Genomic DNA, 22,176 nt, shown 5'->3' on the forward strand with positions numbered 1-22,176 from the left:
TATTATATGTGTTGCACAATTTCCTTTCTACTTTCTTAGTTCTAATAATAATAGTAGATTACGAACACTAAACTATGTGATAACACAAACATGGATAAAATGAAGAAGGTCACCTACAAGGACTTAACTGGTTTAACATCCACATTCAACGGCAGTCCTACCATATTTTGTTTGCTTACTCCTAGTTTATGACTATCAGAGTCACATAAAAGAATTGGTTAGAAAAGTGATCTCAGTTTTTTACCGCAACATTCTGTCAATGATTTTATTTGAACTGTTGCATTTTTTGGGGACTTAAAAAGCCATAGACACAAAGATGTAACTCTTCTGATAAGCGCATGCTGCTAAGATATTCAAAGTGACACCATAAAAAAGTATCTGAAAAGAGACATACAGTATATAGTATGATCAACATTTTAAATCAATTTAAACAGGAGAGAACGAAAAACGTCATTCTACTCCTGAAAGCCTTTATTAAAGCTTAACTTTTCATTCTTAACACTGGATATTTATCTTTTCCCATACAAGTATTTTTATTTTTGTGTGAGACGTGTATTGAAAATAATCATTCTTTCACATTGTGCTGCGCCTGACCTAACACATCCTGCATGCCCATGATTAAAATATACAGTAGGTTATCGAAACAGCAGGAGGGAAGGAAAAGGTTTCCACTGGAGCACCATCTTCGGGTTTTGTTATTGTCCTGTAAATCACTGCTCTGAGCAGTGGTGAGATGTCCATGATAGTTGAGTTCAATGACCCTGGGTAACACAGCTCTGAGGTTTTGGCATATAACCGACGCAATGGTGTGCTGCCAAAGAACAGGGCTGAAGAACCTGGCAGAACTGCACCATGACCACATGCTGGGGCAGGACAGGTCAGCCACATGATGCAAAATACAGTTACTGAGCAGGACTCGCTGGCGCCCACCCCTTTTCCATCAGGGCAGTTTTGCATCATTGTCCTTGGGGATAACTTTTAACTGTTAAACTGGGGATAACTATAAATTATCTTCCAGTCTTGATACCTGTCCTGTAATGGGGCATTAACCTTTCTTCAATAAATGGTAATAATGAGAATTATCTTGGAAGACTGATATGCATCCTTGAGCGTACCCTTGTAATCTGAGAAGGCTGAATGTATACCCAACACTTTTTGGTGAATTTCTATGAAAACAGTGCACGCATACACAAAAGATTGTGTCGATTTTGAAAAATGGAGTGTTTATAACAACTATATTGTGCAACGAAGCTTTACTCGGAAGTAGGTACAGTTTACTACAGTGCAAGACCTGCACATCACCAGCTGTACTTTTCTAAGGTCTATATCCAGGACAACAGTCTTCAACAAACAGGCCTTCCTGTCTATTGAACAATGAACAAGTTATTACCTTGCTAAATGTAACAAATGAATAAATAAAAAGCTGATTGTATACTAACCTTTAGAGGTCTCAGATAGGGTGGAATAAAATTAAGGGTGTGCATAAATGGTAGATAGATCACAACTCCTATGGTATGAATAGTCTATGGTGCTTTAAGCAGAAGTTCATGATGAGGACAAAATCTAATCTTGCCCACTTCCTCTCTGCTACACATAATAATTCGCCTCCTCGGCACTCCATTTACTCTTGCTGGTACCGCAGACAGATAAGCCATGCCAAATAAACTTTAATATGTTTTGTCTCTGTATCACATTAATTAAGATTTGCCTGAACTACTGAACTGATAGACATAGGTCTATCTCTAATCCACGTCAAAACAGTAGAAAACTACTGAAAACACCACGACTGAAACACCTGACAGCTCAGAGGAGGATTGTATATTAATGGTGCCTCTAAACATCAGCACAGCCATGCTGACAACACCCTGATTACACAGTTAAACAAGACAAGCTCAGCCTAGGTCTGTTTATTGCAGCTGCGCCTGGTGAAAACCCACATGTGGGTGGGAAGTACAAGCAAAGTGCGCAGAGACAGGAGTCAGTTTAACCCAGGATTAATGAAACTGTGCTAACCATCATGGTCACCCCTTTAAAGTCAATGAGGAAGTGAAATACCGACTCTCAGAATTCCTGTATGAGCAGCTGTTATACCTTTTCTTGAGTGATGAAATGAAATTGAAGATTTCTACTGTTTACTGATTATATTATACTGTTCTTTGAACTAACTTCAGGCATCTTTTAGTTGCGGTACTTCAGGTATGTGTAGCTGTAGCCTTGAAAGGGCGCAGTATCTTTAGGTTTTCATTCTACCTGAATTCTTAAGGTTAAATCAAGACTTAATTTGACAGGTTTAACAACTTTCCATTGAGGTGCAGGCGATGTTTAAAGGCCTACTGGATTGCTGCTGGATTGTCCCAGGACTGGATTTATGAACGCCTAAGAAACTTCAACTAAAACCCAACATGCAAGAGCGTCCTCTAGTGTTCAATTTTTGAAATGTAACTGTTGCACTTCAGGAAAACAGCACCTGATTTATTTGAACTTGAACTTTATTGCCATATGTAACCGGTACATGTACTGGTACAATGGAATTCTTACTTACAGAAAGTCTCTCGATTGTTAAAACTAGTGTAAAAAAACACAAAGTGCAGACAGTGCATCAAGACAATATACAAACAAACAGTTGACAATGTACAAGCATTGTTTGAATGTAAACAATGCAGACATGTAAACAATGACTGGAGATGTGCAATAAATAAAATTATAATGAGGTAGATGGTGTAGGTGTGGTCTGAGGGGTATGGCCAAATGTGTTCACCAATCGCACTGCTTGTGGGTAGAAGCTATTGAAGAATCTGGTGGTAAGTGTCCGTATGCTCTTGTTTCTCTTGCCTGAGGGCAGTAGGGTGAAGAGCTCATGCCCGGGGTGGAGACTGTCCTCTGTGATGGCCAGAATTCTACCACGGCAGCGGTCCACATAGAGCTGTTAATTCTCGGTGTGACCACAGCCGATGATCTTCTGGGCCACATTCACCATTCTCTGCAGTGCCTTCCTCTCTCGAGAAGAGGTGCTGCCGTACCACACGGTGGTCCCGTTGGTGAGGACACTTTCAATTTTTCCGTTAATCCAATTTCACCCATAAACATACATATTCATTAATACAGCTCTTCACAGTTTCAGTAAGGTTTATCCAACAAATCAAGTTTATTAATTCCAGCCCCTTTGTTTTTACATGCTGACCTGTTCAGTTTGGAATCAAAGTACAGACATAAACTAAAACATCTTACCAAAATAATTCTAATGTATTTACCCATCATATATTAGAATGAGACTGCCACCATACCTGTCATTATTATTATATTTTCACAAGAGCTGCATGGTGGTGCAGTGATTAACATGTGCTCCCTGTATTTGTGTGGGTTTCGTCCCCACCGTACAAAAACATACTAATACTGTAGATTAATTGTCTCCTGGCAAAACCGGTCCTTGTGGTAGCGTGTGCAAGCCTATGCCTGTGTGTGTCCTGCATTGCGCCCTTAGCTTTACGAGAAGGGTTGCTGAGACTCTTTATTAGATAAAGCGGTGAGAATACGAATGGATGGTTTGTGCTAACGTAACGCTGCTAGACTTTACCACTAGGCGGCGTCCATCCTTATTGTAGCTGCTGTCCTCATCTGACTGACTCTCACACGCTGGGGATGCACAGCCGCGTCGCTGGCGGCACCTGCTGGCAGATAACGAAAATAGCGGTCGGTTATGGAAGAAAGAAAAAAGACTAAATTAATGGGACTTGTACGCTGGAATTTAAAAACAATCGAAGAGTGCGTCACATTATAGCATTTTGATGTAAAGAAAAGGCAGTTTTTTTAATGTTGACTAACAGAAATCATTAATCGCTTGACAAAACTAGCGACTACCAAGTTATTGCAACTGACCTCATGGTGTTTGTGCAGCAAGGCAATGTAACTCAGCTACACATTTTCTGATTCTGATTTTAAAATATTACTTCATCTGGAACCCTGAGGTAAATGTTTTTATTAACTTCATTCTTGAATATATAAAAGTCCTCAATCTTGCAAAAGAGAGAAGATTTTCCACAAGCAAATGCGTTCATATTTTTGAGGCGGGTTGTCTATAATTGAAAATAGCTGTATTAAAATAAATGTATACTCTATTCAATTCACCACCACTGTGTTCATGCATAATGAAAACTTTTTTAAAAACAAATAACGTGACATATTTACAAATTCAATAGAACTGAATTAATTATAGATATCTACAGTGCCGTCCATAAGTATTTAGACAGTCACAATTTTTGCTGTTTTGGCTCTGTACTCCAGCACATTGGATTTGAAATAAAACAATAACTATGAGGTTAAAGTGCAGGAAGTTAGCTTTACACCTATAATTATTTGTGTGGTGAAAGGAATGTGTATCAACAGTAAATATAAAAAATATCAAAATAATAATTTTAAAGAATATATTATATATTAAATAGAAATGAGGACTAGTTCCAATTTGTTGTGAGGATAAAAATAATCGCCGACTAACCCAACTAACTTTTCCAAATTCTAGATCCTTCCATTACAGAAATAGTTCTCTAATAGTTCAGAAAATAATACTCGTTGTATACTGAGGACAACTACTGTACAAGAGTCTCTTTAAAATGAATATATTCAACTTTATTGAAAGAAAACTCACCATCAACTTTATCCACAGCACTCTGTAATTCTGCAGAGCAGACTACAGTATATCGAGCTCCAGCACTCACTTTCCCAGAATTCACTTCTGTATATAGGCACTTTCTCTATTGCCGTAACAGAACAATCTCAAACATAATTTGCATTTTATTTGTCTGAGTTTAGACTATATTTGACATGCTCAGTTGGTATTTTGATAGTTATTAAAGTTACCATTTTTATTATTTACAATTTACAATTGCTATTACCATAGTTACCGTTCACTACCAGAACGTAATTTCCTTGATTGTCTGAATTTCCCCGATACAGGACATTGTATAGGAATGACCAAGTTAGAGGAAGTTATTTTCCATGCGAGACAAAGCAAGACATATTGATAAATGTACAAATAATCCAATAAAATACACGGAAAGTTCATATTTTTGTCATACGTTGTTTTGAACGTTTATTTTAATGTTAAGTGCTGAAACGCGACGGGCACATATTTAGACAGACGCAGGAAGGTCAGAGTGTTTCCATGTGATAGAAGCCCCGAAGATGGCGATGCTTGCAGAACGTGAGTTTTGCCACATGTGTGAAGTTATAATGTTGTTTCACATCTATGCTGACATGTGGTTGACAGGAAATTTTAGATCCTGTACACTTTACTTTCGTGACCATAACGTAATATATATATATAGGTAGATTAGGTCGTTTGAGCTGTGAAACGACACGGCTTTGGTGATGAGTTGTCTTTATAATGCGGCACCTCTCGAAGTATTGCTTATTAAGTGTATGTAGCACGACTGTGTCATCCTGTTGGAGAAAATGAATAGTTTACATAATGTAGTTTTTGCAACGTATATATTAATAAAAATGCTTTCCTAGTGGGTCTTAACTGCTTGTAGTTTTTCGTTTTTGTTCTGAGGAAACATTATCGCCGGATTTCTCGCTGCACCTTGCAGCAATGTTCCATTTCATAGGAAATCGAATTGTTGCATTTGGACAAGACGACCTTGACATTTGGCCTTTCTCCTTCTCTTTTAGCACGCAGGAAGCAAAAGTGGTCTGTGGATCCAAGGAACAGCGCTTGGAGTAATGATGAGTCCAAGTTCGGACAGAAGATGCTGGAGAAAATGGGCTGGTCGAAGGGAAAGGTAGTGAGCGAGAACCGTCGAACCTTGTTTGTATCGCCATTAAAGGATTACATAATAATAGTAAATATAATTATTTAGCGCCTTTTCATTCTCAAGGATATATAGGTGGGAACCAACTTGATCAACCACTGAAGTGCATTACCCACCTGGTTCAATCACAATTAAGTTCCAGCAGCCCCTGTAGCAGAACAGGTAGGGAAGGGAGAAATAGCTACATCAGTTTAGTTCAGGGTGAGCTTTAGGAAGGCCAGACTGTGAAAGTATAGAGTGGAGTTTAGCCAGGATTAACATCTCATCTCTGGCTGATAGTTCTGTAAGGAACTTCAATAATCCCATGTTGGAGATTAACGTTGGAATTTTGTGGAATTGTTACTTGTGCATTAATAAACAACTAAACAGTGTTTGTCAGTCGTGTCTCAAGAAATATTTATCAACAATTTCTGTGTCTCGTCTATTCCCGATGAAATGCTGATTGATTGCAGGGAGTCAGTGATTGTTCTGTGTGTGATTTTCCTCAGGGGCTGGGAAGATGCGAGCAGGGGGCCACAGAGCACGTCAAGGTGAAAGTGAAGAATAACAGTCTGGGACTGGGCTCCTCTGCCAGCTACGAGGTAGGCTGCGGTGTCAACAGTCGACAGTCTAGGAACAGTATATCAGAGGATTCTAAAGCTCACTGTGGAATAGCTCTGAAATTCCACTGAGTTAGGTCTACCTTCACTGGAGCCCAGTGTCTCTGCAATCATTTACCCTGAGGACATGCCAGCCACAGGGCAGACATAGTGATTGAGTTTGATTATAAGAATTAACTTGTTTCTAAGATCATTAATCTGGAATTTATTTAAATAAATGGTGGTTTTGTGCAGATTTCATAATCCCCTAAAGGTTTTATGAAAGAAGGTTATTTCTGCATTACACAGGAAAGTTAAAGATACAATAAAGCCAATATTGCTACGCACACTGTCATCCACACTGTCAACCCCCTATAAAATACGGCAATTAAGTATATGTTTGTGGCTATTTTTTATGCGATTTTTGTATGTAGTGGATAATATCATTTTGTATACAGAATTAAACACGTTGAATAAACAGGCTCAATACGTTTTGAGAATTCTTTATGTACAATGCACTGTGAAAATATGAAAATGTGTCTTGTTCAGAATTCAGGTTGCGTAGCAGGTTAAGGAATGTAACCCCTGTGTACATTGACAACTGTATTCAGCCGGGTATATTAAGCATGCTTATGTCTTTGAACGTAATTAGTTTTAATTATTGTAATTTTTTTAAGACTGATCTTAACCAAATCTAAGAAGTGGTTCAGACGGTTATTTTTGTGATTAATAAAGTAACGCTCCTCTTCTTGGTTGAGCAGGTTTTCTAGTTTTGGTAGGATAAATCTGTACACTTTTACACTCGTAGGACAAATTCCTCATCCGTGCCTGCAGGTAGCAAAGATGTTAAACTTGCAGGGATCACAATGAATAACTGTTCTTAGACTCGCTGTAAATGTTGCTGTGATCGCAAAGATTCACTTGGAGACATCAAGATATTTAACAAACAGGCACTTTACGTCCATTTATCAGTCAGCACATGCGCCATCCTTAGTTTTACAGCTTTCTAAGTAAAAGACATCCAGCTGCTATTGTTAAGATGGTACCAAAGCCTGTTAGATAAGTATAGAGAGGAAACAACTGTCAGTTAAAGAATGCAAAGACATACTGTATTCGTGACTTTGGGCTTCCAGCTTTCCTGTTTTTATGCATTCCAATTATTTGATAGGTATGCAATGTCCCAATGATCACAAGCTAAAAATCAGTAGACCTGTATTTTATGTCTGTTATACATTGTTATGGATTGCTCTGTTGTAATTAGATATATGTAATATTTTATGTTTTTTCTCACATCTGCATTCAAGTCGGCCATTTTTTTTAATTGCAAGTGCTCACATCTGTTGCTGTGTTATTAGTAACATTACTTATTTGTAATCTTTGCTTGCAGGATAACTGGATTGCCCATCAGGATGATTTTAATAAGCTTCTTGCTGACCTGAACACCTGCCATGCCCAAAACGGTAACCCTTCTTGACGTGTACTGGCTACTTTCCAAACCATGAATCCTGCAGTTGGGTTGGTGTAGTTTTATATGCAGGCCACTGAGTGGTGCTACTGCAACATTACTGAAGCAAGGTCAAGGGGTACAGGTCTCTGAAAGTCTGTGTCGCAGACAAAAACCAGCTGAGGCAGAAGAAAAATAAGTGTTAAATGCCAAGAGATTCTTGGTCAAGATAAGATTATGAGCTGTATTTAGTGACTTTTTCAGTTATCAGTTTTCCTAGCATATGGAAGTAATCCAGTGTTTGGGTATTATCCACTGAAATAATATTTGGCATGCTTTCAGGGTGATAGTTAAAATCTTTTAATCAAACTTGTAAGGGTTTCCTGTAATGCTGATATGTGTAAAATGTAAAGGGAACAGTTGTGTTATCAAAAATCCAGCTCAGTTGCATTCATGGGGCCTGAATTGTATGAAAATAGATTTTTAAAAGAGAACGTAATTGCTTTCAATATAGGTAAGAAAAAAATAGATGTTTAATAGGTTTCGTAAATTATTATTATGTGGACCCGTAAATATAAAATGTAAATAGAACCAGAAAAGATTGTATCTATAACGACGTCTTTCTAAATAAACACTGATAATTGACACATGAATTTACACATCCCAACTAAAAATGATGGATACAGATTAGAAGAAAACAACAGTCCTATTTTAAGAAAATATCTTTTTGGATCTAGGAAGAGTGTTCTGTAACTGGATTTGCTTCTATCCAAAAACGCAAATAAATCACACTTCTCTCGTTTGGCAGAAACTTAATTGTTAAACTTTTTCTTGATACAAATTGTAAGTGAGAAAAGTCTTGAAAATGTAGTACAACTCTCTTTGAACAAGGTTCTCAGGTTTTTAACAAGGAAGCACCTTTGATTTTCTTGCTTCCTGTTAAAATGTTTTTCTGTTTTTCCAGATGGAAATTCAAATATAGATGCAGGCAGTTTCTGTGCAGAAATTGTGGAAGTTCAACAGTAATACTGTATATTTCGGACGAGGATTAGAAAATGTTTGTGCATAACCATATGTCTAGACATAATTGCAGCCAGTATGTAGATGTTCAGTGGGGACTGAGCTTGACTTAGGCTTGTTAGAATAACTGTGACACCCTGGTGAACTTTACTACCCTTTCTTATAAGCTCAGTGTTCTGAATATAGTCCCAGCTCTGTGGAAACGGAGCTGGTGTTCAGTTTTATTGTATTACACTTTCTTTACACCTGTCCCTTTTTTTTCTTAATTTCTGATAATGTGTTGGAGATGTGTTTTCAGATTTGCATGATCTGTGTAATTTATGTTGATTATCTGTGTTAAGTTTACATTTAATAGCATGATGACTTTTTCTTAGTCACTTTTTTTCTCACAGCATTAGAATTGTGCAATAGCTCCAAAGCTATCTAATACTTGTTGGTGCAAGCTTTGCCATATGTTTTGCTTTATTTAAAAATATTTTTGTGTTGCTTGATTTTAAATGATCTGACGGAAAGACTTTAATTTCTGGCATGCTTAAAGTGGATCCCATGCCGAATGATTTGAATGTGGTTGGTGATTTACTTTCTCGCAATTGATGCGTTTTAGGATCTACAGACTCTGAACAGAAGCAGAGCTTCAGCTTGGAAGAGAAGTCCAAGACTTCAAAAAAGCGGGTTCACTACATGAAATTCACAAAAGGTAAGAATTCTTTGATAAATAGATCATGCTTAAATGGTTTTGGCAGAAGTCTCCCTGACACCACCTTCACTGTCCCAAATTCTCCCTAACTGGGCCTCCAACACCATACAGGTAATCTCTGAAAACTGAGATTCTGATTCAGGAGAAACATTGATAAAACATTTGATGAAGGTTTTAATGAATGAATTTATACATCTCTAGACTACACGGCATTCAGTGGTTTTCTGTTGCCTGACTGTGTGCTGCCTGACTTAATCTTTGTTAAACAGAACTCTGTCACAGTAAGCTAATAGATTCTGCAGCTGTGCAAAGAAACGGAGGAAGAAAAACAATGATCCCGTATGAAGCAAAAAGCTGCTGGATTGTAAAAGTGTGAGTTAGTGGCCTTCTTACAACAGCTTTGGACATCAATCTTTGCAGTTCTCTTCCTGAAATCTGTCATGAAATATGCATTTGGTGTTTCTAAGCTGGATGTGGTACTTCCAGATTTCACTTATTCAGTTGTTAGCCATTCGTGTTATGGGGAATGCTTCTTTCTTCCCTTGCTGTGTAGAACTTTGGATTACCTTTGTAAAGTAACTGTGCAAAGCTGCAGTGCTTATCTCTATGTATAAATGTATAAACAGCATATACAATTCGTATAATTTAAGTCTTAAAAACTGTTTTTTGTGCTGGTGGGAGCAAGTGCTGAATGTGATAGTTTTGTGTAGCTGTGCGGCTGTAATGGAGTTATGTGAATAGATGTGTTCAGCATGAGCGTCTTTGCCTCCTTCGTAAAGCACCTGGGTGTGCCACGTGCATTCCAGTGCATTAAATGTGTTGAGCAGCGCCACTTCTTCTTGTTGACAGACAGCTGCTTGCTTCACTGGTCGTGCCAGCCTCTTGTTCCTCAGCAGTGAGCTCTATGACCCGCGGACCTGGGTCATAGCTGTATTATATCAGTGTGCCATCACAGCGGTCATTTTAACTGGAACAGCCTTTTTTATGGCTGGGGGAACAACTAATTAGTCATTCGTCCCAGCTGGTGTGCACTTATTTTTTTAAATTAAAAGTTAATTAAGTGCGATCTTGGTACAGGTAGCCTCTTTAAGAGTAGTGCTCCTATCACGCCGATATTATGTTATTATTTAAATCCTGTAGGAGATGAGAGATGAGAAGTCATACATGTTAGAATTTATCATCAAGGACAGATTGAGCTCACTCTTGCTAATATAACTTAATTTTGAACTTGCTGATGTTGTCATCCAGTGATGTATAATTTTTATTGCCAGTTAGACACAACTGGTTTTGTTAAGACAAAGACCAACAGTTTTACATGGGTTTTAAGCCAGCCCCTGAAGTTTGGTATGCAATCTACTGAATCAGAATGCTACCAAGAGCAAATGGGTTGGAATGCCATAACACTTTTTATACACTGGTGCTGTTTAATAGCACAGAAAGTGAGTTTAAATCCTGTGGCTCATGAGTGTGAGGGGGCGAAGGTGACTGGTTCACTTTCTGTTCCGTTTCTGGAAGAAAGCTCTGTACATAGACCTCTTAGTATATGTTGATTATAAAAGGATGCTGCCCCACTGTGGTTTGAATGCATGTTTCTCAGTGCAGTCATTCTCTCAAAACCACTGTGATTGGGTTATACATTGCCTGTTATGCGTTGAAAAATCATCTTGACTATCCATAGTGGTCACAATGATATAATACATGGAACAAATAATCAATATATTGCTCCAGCCTTGACACGGTTCTGACAAAATAATTTCTTATCTCACGCAGACACTTTGAAATGACACTAAAACCACATTCTGTCTGTTACAGAGTAGGTCGTGGCCATGGACAGGCTTGGTATTATGTCAGAAACAGCTCAGCTCTGATGAACAGGATATCGCGCAGGCCTACTAACACTCCTTTGACATCTCCCAGTGGATTTAAATCGTAAGGATAAAAGTTCTAAAAAATCACTTCAGACGAACAGGTTGTTAACATTGTTTACATGTGGCTGAGCAGTGATTTCTTGAGATGGTGAATATTACATGCATACAGATCAAAAGCCTGGTGTGCATGCTTTTGGAACTGTATCGGGTCGTTCATCTCACCAAGTGTGAGATTAAATCATGGTATCGAGGCCTTTCATGTCACTTAAAAATATGCATCTGGTGTATATTTAAATTATTTTTAAGTTCTACCATTAATGATGCCGTAGGTCTATCTCATCTGCCTTTGCACTGCTTACCAATTGCAAAGGTTATAATAACTGTTCTGCTGGTGTACAAGTGTTTGCTGATAAGGAAAAAGAAGAACAAAGACAATAAGCTTAAACTTTGGTTTCCAGGAGGAATCTACAAAATACTTCAGTGGCTAAAATTGTTTCCCACTAGTTGCTAATTAGAGAAGAGGTTAAATGAGAGGTTCTACTTATCACCTGGGACAAACTGCATTTCACAGCAGCATTTCCTTTTTCCTGCTCTACCAGCTGGCTAGTGCATTTACAGTACTTAGTAAATTGTGTTGACTTGTCTGGATTGTACTGATTTTCTGATGGATTCAGATGCATTATCAAGATAAGTCTGTGTAAGGGTTATTGTACAGTCCTTTTTTGTTGTTGCCCGTGAAAGTTTGGAAATATTGATGCTTGCTGCACTTTGAAATTCCAGTGTGTTGCAGTATTGCTCGGAAAGCTTAGTGATAGTTTGAAGTAGTATCTGTGATGTAAAACAATTTACCTGGAACAAATTCATATAGAGCAGAGAAAGTGATACTACAGTATAATAATGGGATTTACCATTCCTTTCTCATTATATCCTTAAGTAAAACTGGTCTTTTTAAATATAACATCTTATATTTACCAGTTCAGTGTTTCTTTGGATGCTGTTGTGTATGAAGTAGAAAAATAATAATTTAAAGCAAATGCAAAATAATAGCGAACCCCTTATTGTCTTATCACAGTTAAGAGTGTGGTTAGAATCAGATAGTGAAATGTGTAACAAGCAAAGAAGAAGTGAGTTTGGGCAGAGCTGTCCTATATGCAGGACTGTGGAAACGCATCCTGCCATGATCAAGAAGGATTTCCCAGGACCTCATGAAGAATAGCCAATGCTCGGCAGTCTGGAAAGTGCTGGTAAATGCAAAACCATTTCTAAACATTTCTGACTCCATCCTTTCAGTGGCAAAGAGTCTGCGAATGCGCAGCATTCAAGACCGCGGTGACTCTACCCATGGCCTTTTGTCCTGCTAAGGTCTATGTAGGAGCAGCTTGGAAAATCATCCACATGATCATCTGATGATCCACTGAATATTTGTGCAAAATCTAAGGATCTGCAGACCTCTCTCATTGCAGCTAATGTCGGAGAACCATTTGGAAAAGACTGATTGAGAATGGTTGTCATGGGAGAATAGTCAGGAAGAGCATTACTGCCTGTCTCAAGATCACCGAAGAGGGCCTAGATGATGCATAGGATTATTGGAAGAATGCTTTCTGGACAGACGATTCATGACCAAACGTTTTGTGTCGTAAGACAAACGCTGCCTTCAAACCAAAGACCATGAACTGAGTGAGCAGTTAAGTTTAGTGTTTTGGGGCTGCTTTGTTGCCTCAGGGTCTGGACTGCCTGCCATCATTGACAGATCTGTGAATTAGTTGCTGTATCTGTAAATTCTGGAGGATAATACAAGGCCACCCGTTTGTCAGCTGAAGCTGAGCTGAAAGTGTGTCATGCAAGACAATGATTCCCAATGTATAAGCAGATCTTAAACAGTCCAAAGAAGAAGAAAATGAGTATTTTAAATTGTCCGGAATTTGACTTGGACTTCAACAGCATCGAAATCGAATGACAGGACCTGCAGTAAGCTGTTGCAAGTAAACCCTCACACTGTGTACTGTGTCACACTTAAAGCAGTTCTGTAAGGAACAGTGGGACAGAATTCCCAAAAGCTGATGCAAGAGATTGATAAACAGAGATTGGAAACATATAGCTGAAGTAATTTGCTGCTGAAGAAGGTGCCACCAGTTCTGATTTTTATTGTTCACATTTTTTACACCAGGGCATTTACTGTTGGACATAACTACTGTTGTCTAAATGTTTCATTAAGCATTTAGTCGGGTTATTTGTATCCGTTATTGAGATTTAATTAGGTCTAAACATTTTACAGACCATCCTGGGGAATTCACAAACATTAGGATATTTTCTTAGTAGTACAACTGAGAACTTATGTAAAGGTTATATTTTTTAAAATTATTTTTAATGAACTGTGTGTCTTGTGCTGTCATTAAAGTCAGCAATGTTTCATAGTGTTCTGCAAGGAATTAAACATGAGAGTAATACATCTTGACTTGAAGTTCTGAGCTCTTAATTAAATATTGAAATTGTTTTAATTTATGTGATTCATGTGCAACATGAACAACAACTTAAAACAAAATATCCATTGCTTTGGTTCATTATTATTACTACAGATCTAGTAAGGATCCAAAGTGTTGTATTTTTAATGTCCTTTTCAGAAAGGGGTCAGTGGGCACACTAGAGAGACAGAGGACACTGACTGTGGATTTATATCTTTAATATAGTGAGGTAAATGTAAAACTTACTGTAGAACAAGCTGTCAGGTGCTACTTGTGGAAACAAACATCATAAGTGTATTACTGAAATAACAGGGAAGCATAATGGTATTTGTTTTGAAGCATCCTTTATTTGCTCTTTTCAAAACCCTTGTTTGCATTTTGCAGCAGTTTTGTAGCCTAGATGAGGATTTTAAATGATTAAAATCAAGATTCGTTTTTTGTTGGTGTTGTTTTCACACCCTTTAAAAGTGGAATTGCCAGTTCTTTACCATGTGCAGTTCTGGTACTCGTATGGGGTGAGTAAGCCCAGCCTACACGCACACCCCCCTCCGAAATGCATACGTGTGAGAACCCCACAGAGCCTTACACAACACGGATGGACTTGTAGGATGGGGCTCGCCCTCTGCTCTGAGGGAGCGCCCTTTCTGGTTGAACCACTTTGGTCCCATGGCACTCAGCTTCTGTTAAACACTTGTATCTGGTCCAGATACATCAGTGTTGAACCTGAAAATAAGTGCTACAGTGATTTGGATAGGATAAAGTGGGACAGTTGCTATACACTTTAATCAGATGGCAGGTTTCTCAGTAAGTTATTAAAGCTGAAAGACCAGTAGAACAGGAATATTTGCCTTTTATTCTGCCAATTCAGCTTGTATGTGTTTTTTGGCATGTGTATGTCGTGCCAGGTTCTGACAGAGTTCCAGCACCTGATGGAACTGACAGGGGACGTTGCCGCTTAAAGAGTGGAAATTGGCACTTTTACAGGACAACCAGTTATCAAACTGTCAGAACTGACAGCTGAGGTTGGTGCCGCATCCTGAGGCACTTCACAAAGTCTTGGCTAGCTTGAACCGAGTCGGCCCTGCAGTCAAACGATAACCTGAGCCCCGTGCTCGGCCCCTGGGGAGTCTGTGTGTTCGAGATCGGTGTGGGTCTCCACTGGCTACCATGGGTTGCTTGGCAGCCTAGACACATGCTGTTCAGCATTTGCATATTTTGGCTTAGATGCCTTTAAAATGCCTTCTGGAGCAAGCTACCCAGCAGTGTAGTCAAAGCTGATATCATTGCCTTTTTCAACATGGCTGGATGAGATCCCTGGATCACATAGCTACTAAAAACCAAATAAGCAAGATGAACTGAATGGCCTATTCTCATTTGTGGGCTTTTTGTTCTTAAAATTAACTCTGGGTTTTGGGGAATGAATTGTTGGCCTTTGGTGTATTTTTGAGTTGAAAACTTTGGTACCCATTAAATCAGACTCGGGTATCACAAGTATTCCACTGTACATCCTTCGTATTACCTGCAGGAAATTAAGAAAACACCACAGATTGCAATTTGCTATTATTTAGTATCTCATGTTCTTGAACTGATTACTCAGAAACACTTCTGTTTTCAAATGAAGCAACTCTATATTGAGTGGTTGACACCTTTGAAGTATGACATTTGCTAGTTAGTATTTTTTGCAACACTGTAGAATTAAGTGACCACCTTGTTTCTGAGTAAAGGTTGTACTCCTTTACTGTCACTGGTACTGTCAGGTCTTAAGGACTTGCAATTGTTATCACAGGACAGGGAAAAGACGTGAGCAATTCTCTGAGCAGTGCCCCAATTTGCTTGAAATTCTTCCAGACTTTTCTATCTTTATTCCTTGTTCAACACTTGGCTTTTAAGTGTTCATCAATACTATCAATGGACAACCTTTGAAGAAGTTAAAGCAAGATAAGTTTATTAAGCGATTGCCAAATGAAACGCTTACACTCGCTCCCTTCAGAAACAAATAAAGGATAGATAAAATGAAACTGTCAATAGGCCTCTTGAGGATGCATCGAGATCAAGCACAGAAATGGAAGAGAGCAGGTGCTGTCTCCGGGGGATAGCAGTCATAGTTGGTGCAGTACCTGGGCTCAGAATCCTGACTAGAGAGCAGTTTTGTTTTGTCCTTAATTGATGACCATAAGCTGCCAGTAGCTGTACTCTGGGTAACCACGATTGATGGCTATCCTTTGGCCCGTCTGGGAAAGGCATCAATGTCTCGACATTCTCGGCATACCTACTGTGTAAACCAGTAACCTGCTTTTAATTGCCCTCTCATTCATTACCCTTCACACTTGGATCTTTTGATGTAAAGTTGGTTATGGAAAGCCATTACCATTTTTTTGATTGATGCAGCCTTTTTCTGGCTGTATATTTGTTGGCTACAGAGCCAAAGCTTCGTGATAAATCTCTATGGCAAGAACTGGGAGCGTTTCCCATATGCGATGATGTGTGGTTTGGTGTTAATTAAGTCTGCCTTATTCTGTTATTAATAGGGCTATGCTTGTACTTGGCTCAGTGTTCCTAAGCAGAGTATTCACTAAAATATACATGGCAATTCAGAGCTGAGGTAATTACATTTAAACCTGAAAAAATATGGTTCAGCCATAGGGATATTTTCATTAGCATTTATACAACTCTTCTTTTGTTTCCTAGGTTTAAGATGCATGCTTCCATTTAATGTCTGTTGATCTCTCCAAAAAGAGCATTTTGGAATACTGTACTTAAGCTCTTATTTGCAAAGAGTTCAAATCGAGATCCTTGAGTTTTCTGCTAGGCCATCGATAGTTGAAATATTACCAGCTGCAGTTCATGAAAAGCATTTTTACCTCGGGTTGACAAATATAATGAAATATTTTCTTCGGTTGAGACCTTGATAATGCAGTCCACTGGGACGTCATATGACCTGCAAATCAGGAAGGTAGTTTGGGGTTAAAGTTCCTTTTGTCTCCAGTCTGATTAGCTGTGTCCACTTTAGACTTTAATGTGTTTTTTTCTAGGATGCAGAAGGTGGACTCAGTAGCCATATCCTCCTCAATGAAACAGAAGTGATAACATTCGGGATCTCCTGATATGACCGATGTGTTTAGGCAGTCAGTGGAGCACCACAGCAGCATTGAACTCCTGGATTTTGGCACTTCAGTGGTCAGGTGTCAGCTATTCAGCAGTAAATCTTGAAAACAAATTTGGTCTCGGATGAATAAAGGGAATATAAATGCTGAAGAGTTTGGAATGCAAGGTGACAGGCTTAAGATCCGCTCCCATTGCAAAAAATGCTCATAGCGGGATGGCTTGAGGGAATGGAGTGGGATGATCCGGTCGGAAAAACAAATCATTGTGTGTGGTTGTCACCTTTGGCAGGCGGCTCTTCCAGAGGGCGTGACAAGCTGTTATAACTGTTCAGGTGTTTATTTTCAGGCTTTTGCGCTTTGCTATTATACCTTTGTTTTGATTTTGTCCCATTCACTCTTCAGAGGAATATTTTCCCCAGATTACAGATCGGCAATATCACAGCAATATTTTCATGTAACATGGTTATCAAAACTGTACACGCTGTTGTAAATGAGGTTTTATTATTGAATTGTACAATTTTAACATCCCTTGATTCAAATTCTCAACTTTTAAATATATCTTAATGTATTTGCCTTTTTGTATTGCTTACCAGCATTGTCTAGAAGATGTAGATGATGTGTTAACATAAACACGTATGTCTTTTTCCGTAAATAGTCTCTTCAGGCTCAGTGTTTTTTTTTAGTTGTCTTTGCTCTGCACGTGTTTACATTGCATGTCCTAGTCTTAAAATTGTAAAATTTTCTAGAATTTAATTTAATTTGTTACTTAAATACTAATACTATTATTTTGATGTTATATGCAAACCTGACTAGCTTAGTAATTATACTGTTTGTAAAATACTCTAAAAGTTACGTATAGCTATTGTGTATTGTGTATATACACTTCAGTATTTTTTGTGGATAAAGTCATTTACCCTGTTAAAATGTAAAAGGATTTAATGTCTATTTCTTTTACTGCATTTTCAATGTTCACGTAACAGCTACTATGAATTTTTCCTTCATTTACAAGTCATTATTTGCTGGATTTTGGTCTCTGATGCCTACCACTAAGGATTCTCATTTTTCCATGAATACACGTGGGCTCACTTATTCTAAGCATGCTAACCATTTAATGTCCTGATGAAGGAAGAAAGATGTTGCTGCGATAGGCGTCTCATCTGAAACATGAGATCTTTATAGATTTTCAAGTAAGTCTTGGCGCTTGAGTATACTTGAACGACTTAAGTCAAAGGAGCAGAGCTCCCAGTGTTTACTTTCTTGAGAAATTGTATGACTGACCAGGGTGCAGTAGAAATCGATTTTAACCCCCCAGCCACAAAATGTCATATTTTCAGTTGCAGAACCTAGAACGGAATCAGGAATTGCCTTGACTTTTGCTGCTCCAAGCTCTTTTCTTCCGTGGCACACACGGCTGAGATACTGTCCGTGTCGCTGTCGGAACACAAAGAATGTTTGAAGAATACAATGAAGAATGTCATTGTATGACTTGATTGTGTCCCTCGCACTATCCGAGCTAAATCCACTCGGGTTCAAATCCATTTCAGATGCATCTAAGCATGTCGCAATGCTTTATGCATGGAAGACTAACTCAAGATGTGTAGGTATTTTATCTGGTGGTATAACTATCAGTTCATCTGTCTTTTGTGTGAAACAGAATGTTCAGAGCATAATGATCTTGAGCATATATAGATTTATTATTAACTATAAACATTTTGATCGGTCCATTAATTTCTTTTTTTGTGAATATCTACAGCCTTTGGTAAATACTCCTATAAGTTGTCTTGCTGTAGGAATTGAATTGCCCCATTATGTCTCAATATTGTAAGACATTAAATTATAAAAAGGGGGTAGGTACTTTTGATATCCATTGTATTATGTGGGACTTGCATGCAGGTTAGGTCAACTTTTTCAAGGGATATATTAGAGCAGAATCACACTGGTCATTTATGGTTAGCTTTTTTTAAAAAATCAAACTCCCTCTCACTAATATTAATCTCAGTCTTTCATTTTTTGTTTTTTATTATTTTGTTCTCTTTTGAGCATGGTCCAATATATTACTCGTTTTGCAAAATGTTACTGCTGAAATTACAGTACACCAGATTAATTTTGTTCTTCTAGGCCATAATTATTGCCAATGCGATGAACTTGTTCTCAAATATAAGTCTGATTTGTGCAACACCAGACATAGATCTCCATTTGTAGTTGAGCTATATCCAGATTGATCTGACAAGGCTAATTGGTCAACAACTGTGTTTGCTATGAAGAAAGGCTTTGAGAGAGAATGTTTTGTGAAATTACTCAGGAAAAGAGGATACAGCTGGTGTTCATGCATGTGGGTTTAGACATGGCTGTTGTATGCTACTGGAGGGGAACAAATGACTAGAAAACAGTAGCTAAGACGTGGTGGATTTGGGGAGTTATTTTTTACGTTGTATCCTAAATTACAATTTATTTGGTTTAATCACAAATGCTTTTGACTTGACTTTGAAGAGTACAAAGTAGTTTTAGCTCTTGCTTCATTGCCTTTGTTCGACATGGCCTAATCACCATGTTTTTATAGTCAGTAAACGAAAGTTTTACTGTTGTTTTTAATTTGTTCTGAATAAATGTTATTTGCAGCGTTTATAAAGTAATTGACAAGGACAACTATAACACTTTCATTCTTCAGACATCCATCTGAGAAGTGGACCAATTCCCCCTAATCCAATTCTGGGTCATGGGGGAGCAGGTGCCAGTCCTGACTAGCAGAATACTTCACGGCCAGAATGCCAGCCCATTGCAGGTCACCCTCATTCTCACACACACACTCACAGCAGGGCCATTTTTCTCAGACGCCAGTGAACCCAACAGTATGTCTTTGCACTGTGGGAGGAAACTGGAGCACCTAAACGAAACCCACCCAAACATGGGGAGAACATAGACATTTCATGCAAATGACACCTCAGGTCTTGAATTGAATCTAGGGTCCCAGGGCTGTGAGGCAGTAGTACAACCCAATGTACCACCATGCCACCCAATTTAACATTGAACAGTTTTAAAACCTTGTGCATGTACAGTGGGCATTTTGCTAAGGATCCCTCTGTGGTTTATTCTGTAACATGCTGAGTGCCTTTCCCCTAATGTGCAGTTCTTGTATCCTAATTCCTCAATGTGTGCAGCCATTCCTAGAATGAATGGTACAGACTGCACCATATTATTGCAAAGACACATTGAACTGTCTAGGCTAATAAATGTTTTTATAAATAGAGTGAAGACATGTAGAAATGCTTTTTACCTTTTTTTTGTTTCATAGTATAGTTCTATCTTGAATGTCTTAAATAGGGATACAGGATCCCTTTTATCCATATAATCATCCAAGTGCTCTGACAGTCAAGGCCAAGAAATCCTTATTGGGCTGATCCAACAACCGTTTTTGCTAAAAGTTAATTGGTGCAAATGCTATTAACATAATATCATGTTACTGCAGAATACTTTTTCCTGTCTCAGAATAGGACTGTGATATTCTAGCAGTAATCGGTGTGAGCGAGCCAAAATCTCTTATTAATTTTACATCTTTCGATGATATCCACAGTTATGCCATCTTCTTTACCTAAAACTGCTAATCTTGTGTAAGCAGTTCTGCTTGACAAACACAGAAACTGTTCTATAACTCCATCCACTTGGTAGAGCTAGCAGAACTTGGATAAGTGTTCTGAAAAGTGTGGATGATGAACCGCCTTTTAATTATTATAAAAGAACGCCTCATATTGCCCAAGCACGCACATTTGTTGAGGTTCAGACTCGCAGGAATTGTGCAAGTTGCTGCCTTAAATGTTCTGCTCAATTTTTGTTTTGCAGGAAAGGACCTGTCTAGTCGCAGTGAGAGTGACCTAGCCTGCATCTTTGGGAAGCGGATAAAGAAGTCTAAAGAGCAGGAAGAGGTAAACAGTTTTTCATAGTCTGTCTTCATCTCTGCATGCAATCGGCGGAGAGCTTTCCTACTGTCTTTGTGTTTTGGTTTCCAGCTCCCCTGTGATGATCAAAGAATTAGCAGGTGTTAATAACTTGGATGTTATTTGCAGCCTAATATTTCCTATGGGTAACTTACAGATTTATTTTTCAAGTATAAGTTAAGCATGTTGTTCTTCTCTCACTTGTTTTAAATCTACACTGGCTGAATAGATGCAAGAACAGACAGTGGAACATGTGGCACCCCAGTCCTAATTTTAGTTTAACAAATTGATTATAACTGGCCTTATACACAATCAGAAGACTGTTGCTCTGCTTTTAGCTGGGATCCTTTGACCATCAAGTTGAAGCAGATTGATTTTTTTTTTTAGCTCAAGACAAATAGTGGTTACACGACCTGCGCATGACCTGCCTTGTGACGTGATCTTTTTTTTAGAATTGTAGAAAATTTAGAATTACCAGTGATTTTTTTGTTAAACCTAACAATTTGAAATAGGCAGTTTCATGTTATCCACTTTCTTGGTCCACAGCTGTGAGCCTCGAAACCTGGGTGGGGGGAATGAAGAGATGTACAGTAGGCAGACTCTGCTGATCTGGCCAACATTTGAGCTGCTTGTCTACTTATAGGCTACATAATCAACACAGCTGGTTCAACGCTTATTGTGGGAGAGGCTCGCGTCCCTCATTGGCAACAACCTTGTGTGTCTGCAAGCACCTTGGAGTTTGTAGGAGTCACTGTGTTTCCAGGAGCCAAGAGGATCTTTGCTGACTAATCAGAACCATAGCTTTTGGAGAACGCGGGGATCTGTGCGCCACTTACTGGAGAATCCCAGTCAGTCGGCTAGTGACATGACCGACAGCTCCTGGATTGTCTTGTTCAACCATATGCCTTTAGTGGTAGAGCCACCGATGAGTCCAGCCATTGACAAGGATTGGAGCTGTAGAGGATGAGAACATGGTTTGCTTGATTCTGGCATGACAATAATCGGTAATCTAGTTTCTGGAACTTATTCAGCTGATCGCGAAGATGCCCATCCTTTTGGTATTGGGCTCAAGTTTGCATAGAGCGTATGCTGAAGTGTGAGAAATGTGTTTTTGTTGCCGAATAACATCGGAACTAAAGTAATGTATGCCGTTTAGTTTCTGGAGGAAAAGTCCGCTATTTATTGACAGTGTTGCTTCAGCTTTAATATTGTCGTGTGTTGTTTTGGCAAATTGTAAAACAAGGAGGTTTTGTAAAGTCACATT

At 38.6% G+C, this 22,176-nt stretch overlaps 1 protein-coding gene across 1 annotated transcript in view; it reads left to right on the plus strand.

Moving 5' to 3' along the window:
* Positions 1 to 4,962: 4,962 nt before the first annotated feature.
* pinx1 (PIN2 (TERF1) interacting telomerase inhibitor 1) overlaps positions 4,963 to 22,176 on the plus strand; it is a 50,761-nt gene continuing 33,547 nt past the window's right edge. Inside the window, exons 1-6 of the mRNA XM_088626368.1 lie at positions 4,963 to 5,197; positions 5,668 to 5,777; positions 6,296 to 6,388; positions 7,773 to 7,845; positions 9,454 to 9,546; positions 20,818 to 20,900. Of these exons, the coding sequence (XP_088482494.1) occupies positions 5,179 to 5,197; positions 5,668 to 5,777; positions 6,296 to 6,388; positions 7,773 to 7,845; positions 9,454 to 9,546; positions 20,818 to 20,900 (471 nt within the window). The 5' untranslated portion in view covers positions 4,963 to 5,178. The remainder of the gene's footprint in view (positions 5,198 to 5,667; positions 5,778 to 6,295; positions 6,389 to 7,772; positions 7,846 to 9,453; positions 9,547 to 20,817; positions 20,901 to 22,176) is intronic.

The sequence above is a fragment of the Lepisosteus platostomus genome, chromosome 3, assembly GCF_059453375.1.
Source record: "Lepisosteus platostomus isolate fLepPlt1 chromosome 3, fLepPlt1.hap1, whole genome shotgun sequence".
NCBI classification, from domain to species: Eukaryota; Metazoa; Chordata; class Actinopteri; order Semionotiformes; family Lepisosteidae; genus Lepisosteus; species Lepisosteus platostomus.